The following is a 24150-nucleotide window of genomic DNA, read 5'->3' on the forward strand; positions in this document are numbered from 1 at the left end:
ATAAATCATTATGATTACTATTAGTAGATTTATTATTTATAAATCTACTTATTTTTAAACTTGATCTTACAGTTTTATTTCATTCATTTATTTATTTTACGTCTTTGACCTTTCATTAGATTTTTTTTTACCTTTTACTCTTTTGATATCAATTTCTTAAAATCTATTTCTCTGTGTTGTTTTTTTTTATTTAAATCTCTGTACAGCACTTTTAAAGGGCGGTTTCATCCATTTTCCCCCCTCACTTGGTCAAATGGTCAAACACAGTAAAGAGCAGTGCAGGGCTTTTATTTTATTTGAAGAAAGTGACTTTGACGTCGACTTTTTTGCCAATTTGATTTATTTTTGTCAATCCCAACTTCCTCTGTTGTTGTCAGAATAAGACATGCACCTCAGATCCACGTATCTGATGATCGAATAATGCCTTTATCTCTGGAAATGATTATATTATTATTGGGTGAAGTAGCCCTTTAAGGTACAATGAGTGATATGAATGAGTTTATCTGAGCTTTTGCATCATATTCCAAAGCCCAGGAAATGCATTCCCTTTACAATCCTGTTTAAATAACATTTAAATAACATTTAAACAGAGCCAGCTCTCGGGTCAGGCACAACCCGGGACCATGTTGCCTTTGAGCAGCTCATGCTGTCAGTGAATTCTCTCCAAACATACTGTGGGGCCTTAATTAGATTAAGTGGTGCAGTGACCTGCTATTCAAAGTGAACCTACCAAAGGTGCCTTTAATGTGTGTGTGTGTGTGTGTGTGTGTGAGAGAGAGAAGAGTGTGGATCAGGGCACTGAATCACATCTGTTTCCCAGTCGTGCCACAATAATTACGCTGCTTTTTGTTTTATTAATGTTTCATTTTTTTTAAATGTAAAAGCATGTGATTGCAAAAGTTGAACCAGATGTGCGCGCAAAAGGCAACACGTGGCTGTAAATAAGCCCCCGACAGTCTCATCTTGTTATATTTGCATATTTGTCCAGTAAATCAGATGTGCGTTCTCGCCTCGCTCCTACTTAGGGAAACTTTTGAAACCGACCCAACACTTTTTTCCTCCCCTCCTCTCCCTCCCTCCCTCCTTCCCTCCTTCCCTCCCTCCTCTCCCTCCCCTTCCCCGGTTTCTTTCGTCTAGAAACGGCACAGCAGGATTTGTGTCTGAGCTCAGCTGCGCCTCAACAGCCCGGAGAGAGAGAGTTTGACTGCACACGGGACTTTAACACCGGTCTGGACTGCACGAGGACAAACGCGAGGGACGGTGTGAGCTGCTGATGGACCCGGAGATGAGATAGCTCCCATTACCGAGTCCATCTCTCCATCCTTCCCCCTGTGGTCTGACGGACGCACGCTTCTTCTTCTTTTCTTTTTTTTTCCTCCTTCCTTTTCTGATGATGTAAGTGTTTTTGAGACAAGAAGACCGAGTCCACTCACATCTTCTGCGCTCAGGAGCCCACGTCCACGATCAGCTCCGCGGGACGTTGCGCACTTCTCCACTGGTTGTTCCCTGGGGGTCTGTGAGAGGTGGTGAGTGTCCCGACTCTGCGATCACTGTCGGGGACTGATACTCGCAGTGTAGCGGGGTTCAAGACCAGAGTGGACCTTGACCAAGACTTTGAGGGACATATAGACAAAGATAAGACCAAGACTTTCAGAGACCAAGTCATGGGCAAGACCACTTATGACCAAGACGCAACCAGAACCTTTCAGACCTACGGACCGAGACCAAGACAGGACTGAGATTTTTACGGACCGAGACCAAGACAGGACTGAGATTTTTACTGACCGAGACAAAGACAGGACTGGGATTTTTACTGACCAAGACCAAGACAGTACGCAACCGAGACAGGACTAAGATCTTTTTTCTGACATGACCAGATTATACAGGGACTATAAAAGGGACTGGAAGGTCAAGACTATAAGACCACCAGAGTGCACAGAGACAAAGACAAGACCAAGACTCTTAAGGGCCAGAGAAGAAGACAGAATCAAGACTGAAGTGTACAGAGACTGAGAGGAGACTTTTAGACTTTTAGGGACCAAGGTAAGACTAAGACCAAGTCAAGACCAAGACTGTTTGGGACTGACACTGATGTAGGTCAAATGACTAAATGTATATAATGCAACGTAAGACAAGTGCACTCTATACATTAGTGTATTTAGAGTTTATTTTGCTCCTTACGACCAAAATTGGCATCAACCCCAAATGTTTCATATTGGTCGACTCTATTTTACACGTCCGCTTTTATTTACTAAAATATCAGCAGTGTGTGTGTGGAAAAACTTCAAACTTCCTTTTTTTGAAAAATTAAAGAATTGCAAGTCATCCATCACAAGTATTTTTTTTTCTTTTCAAAACCCTGAGTCCTTTTATGACCAAGACAAGATGGAGTAAAAAAATGTGTCAGAGGCCTTCAAAGAGTGGCCGTGATAATCACCTCCTCCCGACAGCATCTGGTGCTTTCTCCACACTTTCCTTCTGTCAGTAACCATTTGATGTCACACTTGTTAAAAGTAGAGACAACTGAATTTTTCATCTTTGAAATCACATTTTCCTTCAGTGAATACATTTATTGATAATGTCACATGTTAACGGGATAGTTGAGGGATTTTTCCATACTTGTCAAATCGGTTGGCGGTGGAATCTAAACATGAGTTCCACATTATTTACACAGAGCATGATTTATAGAAGTGGATAGAAAAGTATCGCTCAACATTCACACCAGGATATTTTCTCGGTATAGTCACGCGTTTCATCGTCAACTGTCTCCACAAAAACATATTCTCCCTGTTTTTTCACTCTTCACTGGTTCAGACCAACTCCGTTCCTTTCTCCTCTCAGTAAAAGTGAATTAAAAATCTCTTTCCTCTCAATTATATCATCAGCAAAAAGTGGCACAGATATATATTGATACAAATCAATCAATCAAAATTAATGATACCTCGCAACAGAAAGAGTCGCCCGGAGGAACGCGTTTACACGGAGAGGACAGAAACTTTCAGTTCAGGGGCCACGTGCAGTAGAATTTGACCTCAAGTGAGCCAGACCAGTCAAATAATAGCATAATAACAACTATGAACAACAAGCACTCCAAATATTTCCCCTTTGTTTTACATTAAATGAAGTATTTCATTATTTTTTACAAAACAACCTGAAAACAAGTGCGATTTCAACAATATTACACGGTTTTTAAGTTCACCATTTAAAAAAAAGCACAAAACATTTAGCCACACGTATCTGGAACTGAAAAATATAATATTTTATTTTCACAAATCCATCCCAGGGGCCGGTTTGGGCCCACCGGTGGACCGGTTCTGGCCCGCGGGCCGTACGTTTGACACCCCTGATTTAAAGTGTATCAAATTCATTTGTGTATTGTGTATCCATTCACGTCTCCTACATAACATTAAAATTACATTGGCTCAATTATATATATATGTATACATATATACAGTATATATACACACACATATATATGTATATACAGTATATCAAAAAGATGTACTCAGATAAATTTAAATGTACATTTATGTAAAGGACCGCCTAACTTATTGGGTATTATATTTTTTTCGTGCACTTGAAATAATTCCTGTCGTGTGTTACAGCGTTTACTGTCCCCAGGTCATTCAAATCTGTTCTGCATTTAAACACCAAGGCCTCCTTAAAACAATTTTCACCACTGTGAACAAAATGTAAGCTTGAACTCTTGAAGTCTGTCCAAAAAGAGAAAAGAGAAAGCATCAGATATATATTTATTAAAACATGCCCCCCCCCCCCCCCCCCCCCCCCCCCACACACACACACACACAGCACAGCGGTGCACCCAGCAGCGCCTCTGTGTATTTTAAAATCCTTCCTCACCAGTTCCCGATGCGTCTGACGCTCAAGGTCAGGTTACTTGTGTCAGAGGCATATGGAAGTGCTGAAAAGTCTGTAAAGAAATCAACCTGGGTGACCATTCACTGCCTTTTTTATTAGAGGCAGGAGAAAACTATTTTGTAGGTTGTAAATGACGTGAGCGGCTGAGGCATGTCTGAAGAAGAGAGAACATGGAAGACGTTCAGGTGTACGGAAGAGAACGTTTTCTTCAGATGATTCAGATGAATCTGAGCAAACCTGGTAAATGTGGGGTTTCACGATGCTGATATACGGGGACAGGGATATGCAGAGTTCATATTTCACATGTCCAAACAGAGGAGAAGGTGTTTTTTTCTTCATCCCGCTGTGCTCTCCTGCCCCTCTCTAGGTGCAGTCATGTGGCAGAGGATCCAGATTTGCTGCGCACTGTTTGCGCTGTGTTCAGCGGCACCGCCTGCTCACATCAACCGCCTGGCGCTGTTCCCTGACAAGAGCGCCTGGTGCGAGGCCAAGAACATCACGCAGATAGTCGGGCACACAGGATGTCAGCCTCGCTCTATCCAAAACAGGTCAGGATGAAATGAAGGCCCTGTCTGTCCCTCGCTCTTGCTGTCTGTCCCTCACTCTCGCTGTCTGTCCCTCGCTCTCGCTGTCTGTCTGACAACCTCTCGCTGGAGCTGAATAACGTCAATACGTTTGCATTCTCCACTTAAACGATTCATCACAAACATGTGTTTTATTTAGAAATAGATTGTGGAGAGTTTCATCTGCAGGTTATTAACATACTCACGTTTTGGGATGGCGGCTCTCTGTCCCGAGTTCCCCTCAACAGATGAGAATAGACAGACGCGCTCGCTTCATACGCAGCAGATGACTGGATCTCTGCAGCCGCGTCGCGTCTGTTTGTCCTGAGACTGTGTGTTTCAGAATCCTTGTAGGTTTCTTTGCAGCGTAGGGACCTGCACACAGAAAAAGCAATCGTTGCAATTTTAAAAGTGCAACAGCGTCTTATGTTGTGGTATTCTCTTATCTTTCAGGAAGCCTCTGTTTTCCATTTGAACTCGGCTCTTAAATCTGCTTTTAACTGCTTCAAATCTGATAACTGGGGTAAATGTGTATTTGAATTAGCAGCATTTTCAATGTCTTTGTTGAGACGGCTGATTTAATGTGTTCATAACACTTTACTACAGTCACTGGTTGCCTGTGCGGGAGGGAGAAAATAAATCCAAACATGGATGGGAACTCTGCAGGCGCTGATATCAGTGAATGCGGCTGAACGTATTAATATTTATTTTTATTGTTAACAAATCCCACGAAAAAAAAACTAACAATATGTTCTTGTGTCTCTTAAAGCTCTGCGACTTCTTTACTCTTGTACTCTTGAACACTCTGTCAGCCCTCGAGCCGTCGTGTGATTTCTGCCCGAGATGTAAATGTTTATAAAAGGGAAGCATGACCGTATCTATCCGAGCGCTACATTTACGTCTAAACCAGTGTTTTTGGGATTGGGATTTGTCAGTTGAGATTTCACCTCACGCTCCCTCTCTTTGTCTTTGTTTCAGAGCTTGCCTGGGCCAGTGTTTCAGTTACAGTGTCCCCAACACGTTCCCACAGTCCACAGAATCCCTGGTGCACTGTGACTCGTGCATGCCGGCCCAGACGCAGTGGGAAGTGGTGAGAGTTATTGCACATTAGCTCATGTGGCAAGCACACACCAACACTGACTTGTCAAACTCACACATAAACCGCAAGTTTCCAGCATGAAAGATGGCAAGCATGTGCTGTTCGAAAAAGAAAAAGAAAAAAGAAAAAAGAAAGAACGGCGGAGGGGGAAAAAGGCATAAATGGAGGATTTTTTTTGTGGTTCTCCATCAGTTATATAAGTGCATTGTCCCCGTTTTAGCCGGAGGGATTCCAGCCTTGTGATAACAAAGGCTTAGTGGTGAGGTGTATGTATTTTGGAGAGCTGCCAGGGAGACTCGGGCTGGGATGGGACCACAGGTGAGGCCACCTCGTGTTTCACAGGGGAAATGTTGTGTCTCTTGGAGCGTGAAGCTGTTACCGGATTAATGCCCAGAGGAAGTGCGGTGTAATAGTCTCGGCTTACTCTCCAACTTGTTGGAAAATGGATGTTTACGTCCCCGGTTATGCTTTGTTGTTGCAGGACTTTAAACAAAATTGAGTTTGAAACAAAACAAAAAATGGGCTCTCATGAAACGGGACACTGTTGTGCGCTGCTTTGGCATAAAACTGCTGAATGATCATGTTTAATGGAAACAGTGGAGGGTCACGGGGAGCTTGTGCAACGCTGAGGTTGTAAATTGTTGTGTTTATTTGATGCTTTGTGTGTTTCCTCGTTTCTTTATTTCCGCGTCGTGTTATCAACACAAGCAGACTTTGCAAAAACAATGTTACTTACAAATTGATCCCAGTTAGTGTTTTTAACTCGATGAACTTTCTTTGGAGACTCGCTCCTGTTTCGAGTCGTGTCATTTGTTACCACTTGGAACCTTTAGTTGAATATTGGGACTGTGTGTTTGTAACTAATTGCTGTATTTTCGTATGGCTGTGTAAAGCAGTGGGAAAAGCCATTTAAATTAAAGGTTAACCCTTTATTTAAACACAGAGTGCTTTGTTCCATTACTATGTTTAAACACAGGTTATATGAATGTTTAATATAGATATAATATCTTATATCCTTTTTTTCAGCAGGTTAATGAACGTTTTCTTTCATTTTCACCAACTATATAAACACACCTGAGCAAAAATACTCAAAATGTTTAAAATTGGATGGAATTTGTGAAATTTGGAAATTAATATTTGTTTTTCTGAACAAAAATGAAAAGAAAAAAACGGTCTATTTTGTGACTTCTACACAATTATTGCGACTTTATATCACGACTAAAAGTGCCATATAAAATGGATCATAACTTTGACTCAACAACACATAAGAAGACGAAAAACACACCCATTTTTTTTAAAGCCTGAATATGTGACCTATAAACACCCCCCCAGGATGTCCATATATCATTACCATGGGTGCACCTGCAGCACAGATTCCTTTGTGTTTTTTATTGTTTTATAGTGCAGGACAAATATGTAAACAGTAACTTCAGCTTGTTTTATTTTGTGTTTTCACAGGAATTAAACTCACAAATAAATACTGTGATAAATACTCATCAACATTTCGTTGATTGTTGAGTTTGGTATGCTTATGTGCACTGTGCAGGTGACTCTGGAGTGTCCCGGCAGTGAAGACGCTCCTCATGTGGACAAGCTGGTGGAGAGGATCTTTCACTGCAGCTGTCAGTCCTGCAGTAAGGAAGGCGCCCAGGAGGGGGCAGTGATGCAGCTGTATCCGACAGACAACGGCCTGGATGCCGCCCCGTCTTTGCCCGACGCCCTCGCCGGCGCTCAGTCTCACCCTCTGCCCCACTCAGACACACACTCCAACAACAAGCACGCTCACGCACACACAGACCATCACACACTGCCACACACATCAGAGTAGGTCTGTCTGTCTGTCCGCCTGTCTGTCTGTCTGTCACTCTTTCCTCGTCTGCCGTCACTCTCCTCCACACTGCATCGTCTGTAGTAATAATAATAATAATGATGATGATGATGATGATGACAAGACTTTATGTGTTAAAGGTCCACTGTGTAACATTTGTATCGTCGTCTGGTTGTTTTTCATGAGCCCAGAAAGAGCTGCGTCATGTGTACAGTAGCCCACAGTGGACAAACTAAACATCATTTCATTTTCTTGATGTTAACTGAAGGCTACAGATGTGTATCAATATGTTTTGAATAAAACAAAAATTAACCACACAATCAAAATACACAAATTGCAAATAAAATATCAATTTAATCATTTAAAAATATTGTATTTTATTTGCTTGAAAAAACACTTTGTTTGAAGTTATCAGAATTTTGTTTGCGCTCCCTCTTGGTTTTTTCTTTGCAATTCTGACCATGGGCGGGGCTTAAAAGCTGCCTGCTGATTGGCTACGTATCTAACGTTTATAATCTGACAAATGTTAGATACTTCTAACAGATACTCTAATCCCGTGACTTCCGGTCCATTGAGCTGTCGCTCCAAAACCTAGTAGCCAATCAGCAGACAGCTTCCTAAGGCCCCGCCCATGGTCAGAATTGCAAAAAAAGAACAAGTGAGGGAACGCAAACAAAATTTCAATCATTGCAAACAAAAAGTGTATTTTCAAACAAATAAAATAAAAATGATATTTTTGAACGATTACATCGATATTTTATTTGCAATTTGTTTGGTTGATTTTTTGTTTGATCAATTCATAAACGTGCAGCTGTACGTTTGACACACTTTAATGAAACAAGTCTCTCTGCGTCACGCTATCAAATTACACTCTATTGTATAAAAGCTCACAACAAGAACACGCAGCAGCTTGGCCAGTTGTTTGTTGATTTAACGCGAGCACATTATGTGCGTGAAGACTCTCACGACTCTGCTCTGTTAATCACTTTTAGTCTCATTTATCTGCTTTGAACACAATAAATCAGAGTTGTTGTGATAAGAACCTTTGTGTGTGTGTGTGTTTTTATTTCTTCTTCCTGTCACAGTGGAATTTTACAAGAAAATGCGTTTGGACTGTTTTTCTTGTGTGGAAGCAAACGACTGAACCCACAGCTTCCTTTCACCATTTTCCAGGAACGGATCTGCGTCTCTGTGATTGAGCGCCTGCTGTGTGAGTTGGACAGTGACACATGGTCTTGTTTTCTTCAATCAACAAACTCTCAGTCACGGGCAAAGCTTTTATAGATGTCGGTGCCATAATGTGGAGCGCAGAATAAGTGCACGATGGGAAGGGAAACTTGCATTCACTGCTCCGTTTCTTTGGCCTGGATGTGATCTCACTGTGCCAGAGTTTAACGAGATGCCAGAGAAAGTTTCATCCAGATGCTTTTACTGGTTTATTTATTTGGTTCATGATTTGGTTACTTTAAAGTTAACATGGTTTTTTGAAGTCTTTATTGAAACAATACATACGTATCATTCCATGTGTACGTTAAAATAATCACTGGCTCGCGGCCAGCGCTGGCAGACGAGATGGTCAGTGTTTCCAATTTCATTGCAACATCCAGTGGTATCTACAAAGTCTGTTTTAGCTCTGCATTCTCTTTGTATTTTATAAGATTACTCTTCACTCACAGTGACAGTAACAGAAAACACGTTGTAAAGGGAAACCTGGACGACAGCCACAGGACTTTTGCTGCTGTCATGTGAGGAAGGTAAGAAACCGAGAGCCTTCAGTTCACGTCGCTGTATTTTAAAGATAAAGTTTGTGCAACTTCAGAATAACAGAATAACAGAATAATGTGGCTCACATGTAATTACAAGTGGAAAAATGACGGGTTTGTTTTGTTCACATGCAAATCTTGTTAACACTATTTTTAATGGTCTCCACTTTCCAATTTATATGCCACTAACTTCTAAAGAGTCTTTAGTGTGGACTTTGCTTCCAGTTTTACATCAAATAGACACAGTTTTCAGTGGGTGCACATGCAATTACTGCCTCGGATAAACGACTGGACTGAAACTCCCGTCTGCTGTGCTCACATGTCCTCACAGATGAACGTTTGAATACACCAAAATAAATACATCACCATTTAAATCAAACTTTTCCAAAAAAGAGAACAATATTCCTCAATTCTGTTTATGACTACATCATTTTGCTCATTGCTAGTTGGACCAATGACTTCAAACAGATAGATAGATAGATAGATAGATAGATAGATGGTTCAAAGTTCACAGACAGACCAGCAGATGTCAGCAGATGTTGCAGAATCTACATCTTGTGGCGTTCTTCTCAGTTTTCATCTTGTCCATCTCTTGTCCTCCGTCACACGTCCCCCTCGTCACTTTCTCTTGTTGCTCGTTTTCTTGTCCATGTCTTGTAATCGCTGTCCTCCCATCTTGCTCCGTATAATTAAGTTTGAGCCGATCAAAGGTTACCTGTCTGTCTGCGCTGCAAAACAAATTGATCGCAAGCTTATCTCAGGCACCATACAGTTGACAATTCTCTGAGAGGTGAGTGAGTGAGTGAGTGAGAGGAGGACGGCGGTGGGGGAAATACATTTCTGAGCTCACTTTATTATTTATGTATAACACGTTTATACGTCTGTTCTCGAGTGCATCATCTTCCACCTGATACAGAATGATCATTTATTTCCTTTCTCACCTTTTTTCTTTAGTATGCAGGAAGTCTATGTGTGACCTCTATGAACTCAAGTGTATAATAATCCTGTTTTTCCGGGAGACTGTTGGATTATCTGATTAAAGTCACATGTACTGTGCACAAACACAAACTTACAACAACTCCCAGAGTAAAAGAAGTCACCGTTGTGTCGTTTCATGCTCTTTACCATCAGTTACGGAGAGTGTGATTCCACGTGTCATCATTTTCTGAAACATCTTACTCAGATGGTCCTAATATACACTCATATCTACTGACCTGTCTGTGTGTGCAGTCATTTTTCAGCATTATTTATCATGTCAATTACACTAGCATTGATATCACTGACAAAATCAAAATTCAACTGCACCAATTAGTTTATTTTTAAAGAGGTTTAGTTTGGTTCCCTCAGTCACATCAGTTTGACCGAACAAACAATATCTGTGCAGCAATTATTGCAGTTATTGGACAGGAGCAGGAGCTGTTAATCAATACTTACAACAGCAGAGCCACAGCTGAAGGAATACAGACAGTTTCAGACTCGCTACACAGCCAATCCACTTATTTAACCTCAGGCTGCAGGAGATACACATCGCTCTCTTTCAGGACTTTGTGCCACCTTCCATCACACTTACAAATGGCTGATCGACATCTGACTCACGCCATTTCTTTGTTGGACTATTAATTATTTAAAACGTTAAACAGATGCTGAATACTCGCTAAAAATGGTGACTTGTGTGTCATGTGATGTTTGTGACACAAACTGTCCCACATGAACGCTGTAGTGTGTAACTTTTAAATGTAAACACATTCGTTCTCACAGTGCTACACGTGACTCTCTGTGTTTCTCACTACAGTTGTACTTCAATCTTGTGTCACCCGGTGACATCCCTGTGCTGCACGTACAGTATGACCAGACTGAGGCAACGGCAACACTGCGCTAGTAAAGCAAGACGGCTGCAAACAGGTTGAAGGAGTATGAAGGAAAACACAAAGAAGTGCCCAGAAAAAGTTTGATTCCTCACTCATTCACTCATCTTCTACCGCTTCATCCGTCACATGAGGAACTGCAGCGACCGAAAACACACTTGAATATGCACAAACAAATAAAGGTCTTTTAATAAAGTAAGAATGAAGTAGTCCCCGAGTATCATGACGGCTGATCGTAGAGCTGCACGACAGCGAGCGCTCCCACTTCTGTTATTGAATATGCTGGTGTTTTCTCTCCTGCTGGTGTTTTGGGATTTGTGTGTGTTTTCGGTTTTGCATCATTTTTTGTTTTTGCAGCGTGTTTCTGTCGATGCATGTGTTTTGGCTTTCTGCAGATCCTTTTCTTTGCGGCACATTTCCCACATTACATTTGTTTGTGTTTTTGAATCTGCATTGTTTGTGAATTATGTAGCTCGTTTCTCCTTCTGCGTGTGTTTTGGGTCGTTGCACAGCGTTTGTCACCCGTCTGCTTCCATATCGTCTTGCTGAAAAGGCAAGGGTACTAAATGAAGGGATTTCTACTGCAGTCTTTGAGCAGATTGACAGGATAAATATCCTCTTGTTCCCGCCCGCCTGGGCTCTGCTGCTGTATACACACAAACGCTCCCTCTGTCAGGTGATAGTATTGCTTGACAGAGCCTGTTTTCAAATGGACACAACATACAAATAAAGTTTCATCATTTCTGTTCATGATGATTCAACTGAGGCTTAAAAAAAGAAATCATCACCAAACACGTGAATAATTAACTGAACTGTATTTAATTAATAGCAGTAAGTATATAATTTGTAATGTTGTAAACACATGTTCCCGTGCGTCTCAAAACATTTTATTAAAAACACTGCTTTCTATGAACTGTTGTGCGGCCGCGGGAGCGCGCACTTAATGGAATTGCGCGCAGTCGGTGGCTGCCAGAGACGCACAGGAGAAGAAGCTCCAGAGCAGCATCAGCATCAGCAGCAGCAGCATCAGTATCAGCATCAGCAGCATCAGCAGCAGCATCAGTCCAGCGGTTCAAGGTTCCACTCACAGGTGCGTTTTTCTCCTCTGCTGTGTGGAACAACTGGCATCACGGGAGTTTTACTTGAAACTGAGATCTCACCGAGGGAGGAATTCAACAAACGCGCCCGAGGGATTAACAGGATTTGTACCTGGAGGTAAGCAACAACCTTTTATTACGCTCGAAGATGAAAGGCGCGCTCTTCCGTGAGACTTCTGCATGAAATTCACTGGACTCGACAGCAACTCAGCTGTTTCTGAGTTTCAAGACAGAAAAAAAATTCTGTGATGATTAAACACAATTTCATAACTAAGAGCAAGGACTTCATCATTTCAAGTGCTGTGTTTGAAGAAGAGAGAGAGAGAGAGAGAGACTGTGAGAGAGTGAGAGAGTGTGAGAGTCCAGTCCATGCAGTCGTGGTGCTGATGCTGATGCTGATGCTGAGCACTTGAGGTCATGTGGTTTTTGACACATTCACTTTAACATGACACGTATTGACAGACAACAAGCCTGTGGTGGGCTTTAGTGACACAACCCTGATCGATGACATTGATTGGAGGAGTGATGGGGAAACAGCTACAGTGTGTGTGTGTGTGTGTGTGAGCCTGGCTGCATACATGCAAAGACACAGGGGACAGTGAGTGTCACGCCTCAACCTGTTCTTTAATAAAATGAGATGTTTGCAGAGGAATCGCTGAGTGAAACAGTCTGGTTCAATATTTAACAACTGTATTATACATATATATGTATATAACATGACTGACAGTGTTGTGCTTAGCAGCACAGCATCATTATACACTTCACTCTGCTTATTACTGACTGAGCCCAAACCCTTTGTGTGTTTATAAGACACCAAAAAGTACAGTTGCATCATCGCACAATAAAAAAATAAATAAAAAATCTGCTAAATCAAAGGTTCACTTCCTGAAACACAACTCAAAATGTGTATAATCATCCAATAATAAGGAAATCAACGCACACAAAGAACATTTGACCAAAAATAAAAATGATTGATGTCATTGTAAATCGTAAAACCTGTCGCTCACCAATGCTAATGATAAAGTTCCTGCATACTGATAAGGCTCTAATGGTATAACTAATCTTTTTGGTTTACTTAATATAGCGACTGTTTCCTTTATAAATGAACAGGATGTTGGTCTAATCTCAATTTCATAAAATAACATGCTCTGGGAAATATAAGCTATATCGTTCAAATATATATAAACATATTTATAACTCATTAGCTCAGGAGAAAGTGACACATCCCAATTAAAATGAGTCTATTTCAACATTAAAGTCTTTGACATTTATGTCTGATTTTTGAAAGTTCCCATCCCGTATATATGAACTAATGACCAACTATTGTTAATTTAAGTCATTTTTTACTTTAAGATGTTTGTTTATGTTTTAATTAACACGCATAGACTGTTGTAATTCATTTATTTAACATCTCTTGGAAATATGTGAATTTTTCAATTCAAAATAACATTGTGCGTCACAGTCAGAAACATTGTTGGTTTGACGGCCCATATAAATACAGCTTTAGCATCATTCCATGAACACAGTGTGTAACCATGTTTTCATTCACATCTTTCCATTCTCAGGATGTGTGGTATGGACGTCGACCTGGAAGACGGAGGTTCAGGCGAGGGGGAGAAAGAGGAGGAGTTCTGGATCGGCGAGGGGGTGAAGATGCTGCCCCCTCCGGTGGCTCACAGTGGGGGCAGTGCCTGGGGCAGCCGCAGGGGCCGGTGCGGCTGCCTAACCTGCGGGGCGGGTCTCATCCTCTGGAACCTGTGTGTGGTGTTGGCGTGTGTCCTGCTCCTCGCTGTGGTCTTCTCTGTCGTGCTGCTGCCCGCCGTGCTGCTGCTTTACGCCGGCTTCCTGTGCCACTCGAGGGTGAGTTCTCTGCAGGACGTGAGCTTAACTGTGTGTTTTTACTGTGTGAAATGACAAGCTGTTCATTCTGCTGAGACCTCATCCACTCACGTGATTTGAATTCATCCTCTGGCTAAGTCACAATCGTCTGACCCTGAAGTGAAATACAGCAGCAGTGCTGTCGCTAAATACACCAGACTCCTCTGTTAAATGATGAGACTTTAGACATTTCCTTGGCTAAAGGTCGTGATTGTAAAGTCTTTTTAATTGATCTACAGTCCAGCATTGTTCACTTTGATTCTTGTGCCTCTTCCTGTGACGGCACTCTGACGATGTCACACATAGTATTGCCTTAGTTTGCTTTGAACGTCGCCTGAGCAGGTACTAAAATAAGTACCACGTACCAGGTACTATCGCTAATGGAAAAGCAAATAAGCAAATAACGTGTCGAGTCAAAACTCAAGATATTATTAACTAGTGCAGGGCATTCACAGTGAGGTCCAGAGTGCAGTATTTTCATTCTAGGATAGAAATTAGAGATAGAAACACACTTATTCAGCATTGTTAGGACCAGGCGTGGGGAAAAACCTGAACTTCAACAAGAATGAGGAGACTCCCTCTCCCCAGACTCTAAGAAACCACCAGCAACACATAAAACAAACGTTTTAAAAGGTTTATTAAAAAGAAGAATGTCTTGGCTGTGAGTGGTCCAGCGGACGTGTACTGCAGCTGGCATGATCAGGCGTCTTATACTGAACCTCCTGAGCAGGACCAATCAGACACTGCCATTCAAACACGACCCTGGCTTCATAACAAACACAAATTCTGTTCCAGAAAAATGTGTTAGTCCACTTTATCACATAAGATAGTTTCCCCCTATTTAGTTTGCAGATGTGATTAATTCAGTGGTTCATGAAACACACTGGAACACACTGTGTTTCTGTATCAATGTTCCCACAGTGCAAAGATGCAGACATCAAGTCAAATACTCACACTTACTGTGAACTGTAAAACAATACTTCCCTGCACCAACTCTCGGAATAGACTGACACTTTATACCTTATTAACAACCCATTACTGTGCTGGACTTACATGTGATCCCAGCATTTATCTCTTTATCTCTATGTAAACAGCTTCCATTCATATCTTATTGCATTTATTTTTATTACATGTGGTTGAAATATACAATATGTGGACACTTGCATGCACTTCACTGAGTGCACAGTTGAATGTGCTTTATAAATAATATAATATAATATAATATAATGTAATGTAATGTAATGTAATGTAATGTAATGTAATATAATATAATATAATATAATACAATATAACATAACATAATATAATATAATATAACAAATCTGCTTTATATTGCTATTAAACACCATTTTCCCTCTGGAAACAAAGTTTCACTCCCCGCACCAAAGCCCATAGAGAAAATACATGATTTTGTTTAGTGTCAGCCTACGTCACTGCTTTCAGATGTGTTATTTTGTGCCTTTGCTGTTTGAAATCCTTTGTTCAGATTCACCAACATGACACAAACTTACCAAATGTAGCAGCAGTAGATCAGTAACTCTTGTGTCTGCCATGAGCTGTAAAATGCTGATTTTCTCTATGGGCTTTGGTGCTGCAGAGTGAGCTCTTTTTGGCTTAAACAGACAGCAGCAAACCTCTTCTTAATAATATTCTCGACTTGAGTTTGACACATAGATTTTATGAGATGATTCTTTTGTTTATTGCTGCTGGCAGCTACAATAATGTTTTTCAGCGTGAGTGAACGTCTTTGTTCCAGGCTGTTTCTTAGGAGACTGAGGCTGACGGTGTATCAATATTTCATATAAACACATTTAAAAACTGAAATCCTACCAGAAAGCTACAGGTTTGTACACAGAGCTCAAAATATGGCCTTAAATGTGAATAACCTTTGTACACAGCAACCCACAATCCATTAAACCTATTATAATCCATATTTATTAATAATAACCTGTACTGATGAACCCACAGACAACCATCAATTATTCTGAAGAGTTAAACAGTTGGCCATGACACCAACTTAATACTGCTTTTTTAAATCTTTCTTCAGAGTTAAAGGTGAAATGAGAAAAGTGTGTTTATGGCGTATTTCAGTGCCCTCACAGAAGCATTCACTGCAGGATTATGGAGGACGGTGCTCTGCCTCAACACGACTGTATGATAACAAATTATTTACAGGGAGGATTCTGCAGTACTCCCAGTACTTTTTAACTTTACCGTAAGCCCATGTCATTTGTGGAGAGGATTATCTCTCATCAAGGCTCAATCACCATAGCCTTTAGGAGAAAGTGTTCCCAACAGCTTGATCCCCCACATCCTTAGTGTGACACCTTCCTGCTGAAGCTGTTCAGGCTCATTCTTCACCTTTCTGCTCATTTATGAACGTCAAGCTCCATCATTAAGAGTCAGAATTAAAGATCCAGATCCTGGAAAAAATGTTTCCAGCAGGCATTTTTTATTCAAAAATCCACACCCCTTTCTTCAGACCTTCCTCTGAAGACACGCCTCCAGAGCACAGGAACGTGCAGCTAATGTTTTTGGAAAAACAACAAATACAACTAAGTTCACAGAGACATAAAGTGAACCTACCGGTCCAGTAGAACCAGCGCCACCCTGTCATCACTCTGCAACCCTTTCTGGGCGTTCAGTTGCCGCCAGCGTTCAAACGCAGCACTGATGTTCACTCTGGTCGTGGTTCGCTCTGCGTCAGCCTTTTTCTCTACACTAGCTTTTCCCAAAAAACGTCTTTGTTTGCGACCGACACCTGTTGTCGGCTCCTTTTCTGCCATAACGTCAGCAACGTTATGGCAGAAAAGGAGCCGACAACAGGTCTCGGGGTGGAGTGGCTTAGTGGTTAAGACCGGTACCCTTTGTGTGAAGCTTAAGAATGGAGTGCATACCTTTTGATATATGAGCACGTGTCTGTTAGATCCACACAAAACACTCTGTGTGTTTCTCAGTATAGTGTTGTTTAGATCACGTGTCATTCCAGTGCTGCACACAGGAAGTGATTCCTTTTAAGTAAAGACAGATGGAGGCAACAATGTACTAGTGAAGCAAGATGGCAGCAAATATAGGTAAACAACAAATGTTTGTTGTTTCTGCTCATGAAAACGAAACAGAGGCAGAATAAAAACATCAACAACAACAAAAAGTTACACTCTTTAAGTCTTGTTGTGTTCCCCTTGACGAGGCGATGCTCCGTTTATTAACACGAGATCATTATCATTAAAGCAAATTAGTGAACGTGTAAAGTGAGTGGGTGCAGTACGACTCTAATCGTGATAATTAGAGCAGAGCAAATGTCAGCTCAGATCAGACTGTGTCAGTCAGAGCGTTCTTCCTGTCGTCGCTGCAGAGACAGAGAGAGAGGGAGAGAGAGAGGGGGAGAGAGGGAGAGAGAGAGAAAGAGCGCTGTGAGAGCGACGGAGCCACCGAGAAGACAAGACTCTGTGATTTGTTGCCTGCATCAGCTGTGCACTAACTCACTGACAGCACGACCGGGAGGGAAAGTACTCAGTGAAAGCACAGTGTGCACTTCACAGGTGTGCATGTGTGTGTGCATGTGTGTGTGTTGCTAGGGGACATTAGTAGGAGGTTAAAATCCTTTCAAAAAGCTCACATTTGTCAAGCACGAGGGCTTCAAATGCAACCACATCATTTTGTGTCAGAGTGTGTTTGTGAGTTTGACTGTATGTGTGTGTGTGTGTGTTGTATGCTCTCTCATCGATGTTAGTGTGTACTTCTGCAGCTGCTACCCTCGTACGGTCTCTCATCCCTCATGTTCCCCCATTATCCCTTTATTGTTGTTTCTTCTGTTCCCATCTCTCTCTCTCTCTCTCTCTCTCTCTCTCTCTCTCTGTTTCTCCCTCCTCCCCCTGCTGGTGATTGACAGCTGTGGTTTTTACAGCTCTTGATGGAAACAGGGAGGAACTCCACCCCACTTCACACAATCCCGCTGCTTATCCTCATTAAACATATGCACTCTCACACACACACACACACACACACACACATACGGACATGTGAGTTCCATGTACTGTAGCCAGTGACAAATCATATTTGCTTTTTGAACTTGTACTGCAGCTAACCACTAGTTTCATAGTTAAATGATCCGTGATTAGTGACATTAATATTAGAGTAATTGGATAATAAAGCACACAATTACACAATGGCTCTATTTAAGCCTGATGCTCAGATTTAATCACTTTGAGTGTTTGATACAGCTTACATGTAACCTAATCTTCCTTTTTGCTTTTTGTAAATACTCCAGAACCATTTGATCATCCCTGTGCTGCTCCACCACTCTTCCCTCAGAGTCGTTGAGCAGCATGCAGTTACAATGATCAGAGATGCAAGACTTTTGTTGCCCTCGTACCCAATGTACTGGCAGTGATGACATCATTTCATCTCGGACAAGCTGTGGCGATATTATATAATCCACGCTTTGGTTACCAGCTATTAAATTTAGTTTGACTTCGCTTACGAACAAATTGAGCTAAAAAAAAAAAGTAAACTTGAAACTTGAAGTTGCCACCATCTTGGTAGATGGGATACATTACTGCCTGTGGCTGTACACATCACTGTGCTTAACCTTCAAGTCACAAGCAGGTCTCAAGTCTTAACCTTCAAGTCACAAGCAGGTCTCGAGTCTTAACCTTCAAGTCACAAGCAGGTCTCAAGATTTAATCTTCAAGTCACAAGCAGGTCTCGAGTCTTAACCTTCAAGTCACAAGCAGGTCTCGAGACTTAACCTTCAAGTCACAAGCAGGTCTCGAGTCTTAACCTTCAAGTCACAAGCAGGTCTTGAATTTTAACCTTAAAGTCACAAGCAGGTCTTGAGTCTTAACCTTCAAGTCACAAGAGGGTCTCGAGTCTTAACCTTCAAGTCACAAGCAGGTCTCGAATCTTAACCTTCAAGTCACAAGCAGGTCTTGAATTTTAACCTTCAAGTCACAAGCAGGTCTCGAGTCTTAACCTTCAAGTCACAAGCAGGTCTCGAGTCTTAACCTTCAAGTCACAAGCGGGTCTCTAGTCTTACCCTTAAAGTTACAAGCGGGTCTCGAGTCTTACCCTTCAAGTCACAGACGGGTCTCGGGTCTTAACCTTCAAGTCACAAGCGGGTCTCGCGTCTTAACCTTCAAGTCACAAACAGGTCTCGAGTCTTAACCTTCAAGTCACAAACAGGTCTCGAGTCTTAACCTTCAAGTCACAAACAGGTCTAGAGTCTTAACCTTCAAGTCACAAGCAGGTCTCGGGTCTTAACCTTCAAGTCACAAGCGGGTCTCGGTCTTAACCTTCAAGTCATAAACAGGTCTCGAGTCTTAACCTTCAAGTCACAAGCAAGTCCGAAGTCATTCTTGCAAGTCAAGTTGAGTCCCTGCTTTAAATCAAGCAAGTTAGAGACAGTCATTTTGAACTGTTATCACGGAAACACTCATACATATTACAATGTGAGGACTGCTTCATGGTCCCATACAACTGAATTCTTCATAAAGTGACTACAGAGCCTAAAATGTGAAGTATCATCCAGACACCCAATGTTTTCCATGTTTCAAAAACAAATAGTAACGTTTACTCCTCAATATTTGAGAAAATGTAAATATTCCATAAGTCGAGACCATTTTACTCAAGTTTAATCCAAAAAGCAAAAACATTATTATAACCCCCCCATCCCCTCTTTTTACTTCTCACAGGTACTCAACTCCCCCTCCCCCATTTGCCATTACCTTGACGACAACAGCTGCTCCGCCCTCATCATCCTGGGCTTTGTGATGATGTCGCCGCTTGTGGTCGTGGCGGCCGCGATCTTCTGCGGGCTCCTCCGCAGGTTTCGACTCCTGCTTCTCGTTCAGCCGCTCACGCGAGCCTGGTACCGGGGTCGGCTGCTGGAGTGGGCGGGCAGCATCCACGCCTGGGTGTGAGGTGGAGCAGCAGTCGGTCACTGAGGGTCAAAGAGTCAGAACAGATCAGAGAAGCTAGATCACTGCAATGTCAACAAGAAAGAACCGCAGTTAGAGAAATTGTTAGGAAAATCTTGAAATACACTGTTTAATACAAAGTCCTTTCATGAATCATTTGGTAGATTGTAGAGATTGTAAAGTTCAGCTATTCTGAAGTCTGTTTATATGAGATATTGACACTTTTTTCCAGCTGGAAACAAAGGTGTGTTTGTCGTACTGTACCAAAGTCCACAGAGAACATTTCTAATTTTGACATCAAGACACAGGAGTTGTTGATCCACTGCCTTTTGTCACTTCTGTGTTTGAAATCCTTCATTTGGAATTATCTATGTGACACAAACTTAACGAATGAGGCGGCAGTCGTCGACCAGCAGCTCCTGTGTCCTCGTGAGCTTAAAAAGATTCAATTTTCTCTAGGGATTTTGGTGCGGGAGTGTGAGCAGTTTACAAACTTCAGCTTCCAGCTGGAAAAGACTGAGTAATGGGAAGATAAAATTCAATTCAATTCAAGGCTCTGTACATAGACAACATCATCAAGAGCAGAGAAACCCAACAGTTCACACAGTGAGCAAACGCTAGAGGCAACAGTGGAGAGAAAAACACTCCTGACAGAATCTCTGACACAAACAGACTCAAAGATGTGCGGCCATCTGCCTAGACAGGTTGGGGTGAAAGGAAAAATGGGGGACAGAGGAGATTCTTTAGACTATCAGTACCACAAACCTTAACTGTCCCTTTCAGGAATACTGTTTTATTTTTGGAAAGAGAGTCAAGCAGCAGTCAGATTAATTTAGAAAATTGGAAACAGTTAGCCTTAAAAATAATACTACGATTGTAGATGAAGTTTATTGTAGCAGTTTCCACCTCTATCTTTTTTCAGCTATGAATTGGAATCTTCTGTGATTATTATTATAATAGTGATGTCTTTGTAGTTTAACCTGACATTCTCACAAAAATGACCCAGATTAAATGTGAGAACACTTGGCCAATTCAATTCAATTGTGTGGTTTTGTATCGCTTGGTTGCTAACCGTGTTAGCGGTTCCATGTGGAATATTCACTCTAACGTGTCGCTGTGAAGTTTGTTTGTAGTTGGTCGGACAAAGAGTACAAAATGTATCCTGTTTGGTGGCTTTTCCCCGTGAGCCGAATCATGTGAACAATGTACAATGTTGCATTCAAGGACTTTGATATTGTCTGTGAGGTAAACGATGCTTGAATCGATCCGATGTAGCATCAGAGCGGGCATTGTGTTGTTTATGACACATATGGATCATGTTTTAAAGAACACAACAGCAGACATCGGCAGTATGACAGAGTAATGATTGTTTAGTAGGAGCCAGGTGTTTAAGAGGCATTTGCATCATCACACCTGGAACTTATTCCGCTGCGTCTTTGCCGTTTATCACTGTCCCCCCACTCTGTAATTAAGTGTTCACATTTTGAGGTTTCAGCTCTCGATAGAAAGCCTCGAATATTTCAGCAGAAGTAGTCATTAAATGTTCCCGTGCCATTGTTTATTATATTTATTTGTCTTTTTAGCTGTCCATGTCCCGGTCCCAGTATTTGTGCACTAGACTGGACAGAGTGGAGTGGATATATATATTTTTAATTTATTTTTTGAAGGTTTATATGTGAGTAAATATGACAGGTTAAATCATGTATTTAGTGGCTAGTTCAGGTTTAGTTTTTTTTTATTTATTTCAGTGTTGAAATGAAACACATTGCCATGTTCAAACCTTCCATCAATAAAAAGAGGAGGTTTTTTTTCCCCTCGGTTTCTCGTTGGTGTTGTGATCTGTTAATAAAGGTTTAAAAGGTAATCATTATTGGCTCTGCCTCCAACGGCAGACACACATAACAAACATAATGACCTCCATTATAAAAGCAAACACAGTTTACCTTTGGTCACATGGATGCAGTGCAATAAGCCAAATCAAAGGAAATTCTTGCTTATGACTATGTTGGTTATCCAGTCCGTGTGCAGTCCATTAAACCTTCTCCACGTTGTTTATATTGACAGATACGGGAGCAGAGAGCCCGCAGCGTTGAGGTGTCTGCTCACAGCACCAGCCCCACTGCATTGTTCTGTTTACCAGGCTCTTCAAAAACATCTGCCTCACAAAAGCAAGTGAAAACAAAATATTAGGCGTTTGAACAGAACGACGCGTGCTTGATAATTTAGCCACAGGACAAGGGGCTACAAATAAACAACAGCTGACAATTGTCTGGTCAGAAACCTCCAGACAAATGTCAACGAGCTTGCAAACTGACGTGTTGGTGTTCGGCGGTTTGAGGGTCCTTCCAGCTGCTCTCTCATGTTGCAAACATTTTCCATCAGGCCAATGAAAATACAGGTTTTCTCTGCACATAGAACAGTGGCTGCTTCTATGTGCCCGACTACCACTTCAAAAGAATCACTTAGAGATTAATCCCAAGTAGTCATACCACTGAGGGGAATGGATGTAGGTAGCTTGGTATTCAATTACATATTTTTCTACCGCTGTATCCTCCACGTGAGGGTCACAGGGCTGAAGGGCGGGGCTCACACCATGGACAGATCGCCAGTCCATCACAGGGACACATGGACACAAACAACCATCCACTCTCACCTGAGGTCAATTTAGAGCAGAGATGTCAAACTCATTCTGGGTCGGGGACCACACAGAGCATATATACACACTATCATATATTATATAAAACTGTACATCATACCTGGACTGTAATAATGAATCACGACAGACTTGGTTATAATTTATTCAAAGGTAAAAGACAACATCGGGTCCCTTTCAGATGTATTCAGGATGCAGCAGCATCAAAACTGGAAAGTACTTTTCCTCAGAGCCTGTGTCGTGTGTCATGAAATTCACAGTACAGCACATGCAGAGCTGTGTTCTTCGTTGTATTGGTTTTAATCTCAGACACAGTTCCTTTGTGTCTTAATTTGAGACGTCGCATTTCTCTTAAAAAACATCTCAGGATCTAAGCAGGGCTTACATGGGACCAATAAAAGTGTCCATCTATGGTGTTGTTGTGTTTTTCTATTGCCATTATGTTGTGCAATCAGTTTTAAGATAATAACAAAGTCAAATGTCTATTTCAGCTTTAAAAAGAGAAAGAAGAGCAGAAACAAAGTATCTATCTGTATCTGACGAAAACCCGACAAATGATGGCCTGTGCCTTAGAAATCAGTCAGTTCCTCTTTCTAGTGTTCAGCCTCAACAATGATCATTATCTAGTAGCTGTAATATTTGAAATGACCTCGCTGTAAATGATAAGAAGCATCTATATGTTAAAATGACAATATTGACAAACAGCTAATGAAACCGAATCCATAGCTACTGTACCTTTCCTTACATGCATTTATACAATCTTAAAATATGAGATAAATTGCATGTTATCATTCAAAATCAGTCAAATTACAACAGACATGAGTTAGCATCAGATGTGTACAGTGTGAACTAATCCACTCACAGATAAGATAGTTATTTCACTTTTATTTCCACAAGGACTGAGCTGCTCAGTTAAAGCTATAGTCGCTAGGACGACATAATCACAATCACCTTATTTTAAAAGCATTCTGAAACATTTGAACATTTATGAAGTCGACACACAAGCAGCAAATTAATCTGCAGGATTAGAACAACCAAAGGCGTTTGATCTTGCCCAACACCAACGCTATAAATGACCTTCTGCAACAACATGAAGCAGGACTCACTGATGATGATGATGATAGTAGTGGACACTAGTAGATATCCTGCTTCTCTGTATCCTAAGCTCCTGTAGTTTCTCTTCTCGCCTCTATTAAAGGAAGACAGCACAGCAGAATGGATGCTGTTCATTTAATCTGCCTCCATGGCAGCAGCTTGTCATGCTATGTGGATTTTGTGTGTGTTCCGCCGTAGCTTATAGAACGTGTTTGTTTTTGTGCTTGCCAAGAGAATCGCCACCGCGTTAGCACGCAGATGTTCCACGGCACGAGTGAGCGAGCAAATTTTACATTCCTCACTCCTCTCCGCGCATGCTGTTGTGGCCAACGGCTGCTGATGCAGCACAGCAATACAGGTGAATAATTACCAACGGGCAGCAGCGCGTGCAGCAGACTGTGTGAGGAGACAACGTTTCCAGGATGGGGTGGAGATGTGGCGACAGGAAGACTTAAATTGGCTTAATGAACCTTGTGTCACATAGGGTTGGATTATACACACTCATCCAATTA

General features: G+C 41.6%; 2 protein-coding genes across 2 annotated transcripts; both read left to right on the forward strand.

The window, feature by feature from the left end:
- The first annotated feature begins 1122 nt into the window (after positions 1-1122).
- nbl1 (NBL1, DAN family BMP antagonist) lies at positions 1123-8411 on the forward strand. Its single transcript, XM_058630977.1, has 4 exons — positions 1123-1526; positions 4247-4427; positions 5421-5532; positions 7088-8411. Exons 2-4 carry the CDS (start codon positions 4255-4257, stop codon positions 7367-7369), a joined length of 567 nt encoding a protein of 188 aa, XP_058486960.1. The 5' UTR covers positions 1123-1526; positions 4247-4254; the 3' UTR covers positions 7370-8411.
- Positions 8412-12002: 3591 nt separating this feature from the next.
- Positions 12003-21711, forward strand: LOC131460455 (transmembrane protein 88). Its single transcript, XM_058630980.1, has 3 exons — positions 12003-12212; positions 13660-13954; positions 19666-21711. Exons 2-3 carry the CDS (start codon positions 13661-13663, stop codon positions 19891-19893), a joined length of 522 nt encoding a protein of 173 aa, XP_058486963.1. The 5' UTR covers positions 12003-12212; position 13660; the 3' UTR covers positions 19894-21711.
- The last annotated feature ends 2439 nt before the right edge of the window (positions 21712-24150 follow it).

This window comes from Solea solea, chromosome 6 (assembly GCF_958295425.1).
Source record: "Solea solea chromosome 6, fSolSol10.1, whole genome shotgun sequence".
NCBI classification, from domain to species: domain Eukaryota; kingdom Metazoa; phylum Chordata; class Actinopteri; order Pleuronectiformes; family Soleidae; genus Solea; species Solea solea.

What these genes read in the sequence shown, in the direction of transcription:
- nbl1 (XM_058630977.1), top strand. Translation starts at nt 4,255, where the DNA reads ATGTGGCAGAGGATCCAGATTTGCTGCGCACTGTTTGCGCTGTGTTCA. An exon ending in CCTCGCTCTATCCAAAACAG is followed by an intron (nt 4,428 to 5,420) that starts GTCAGGATGAAA and finishes TCTTTGTTTCAG; the next exon opens with AGCTTGCCTGGGCCAGTGTT. An exon ending in CCCAGACGCAGTGGGAAGTG is followed by an intron (nt 5,533 to 7,087) that starts GTGAGAGTTATT and finishes TGCACTGTGCAG; the next exon opens with GTGACTCTGGAGTGTCCCGG.
- LOC131460455 (XM_058630980.1), top strand. Translation starts at nt 13,661, where the DNA reads ATGTGTGGTATGGACGTCGACCTGGAAGACGGAGGTTCAGGCGAGGGG. An exon ending in GCTTCCTGTGCCACTCGAGG is followed by an intron (nt 13,955 to 19,665) that starts GTGAGTTCTCTG and finishes TACTTCTCACAG; the next exon opens with GTACTCAACTCCCCCTCCCC.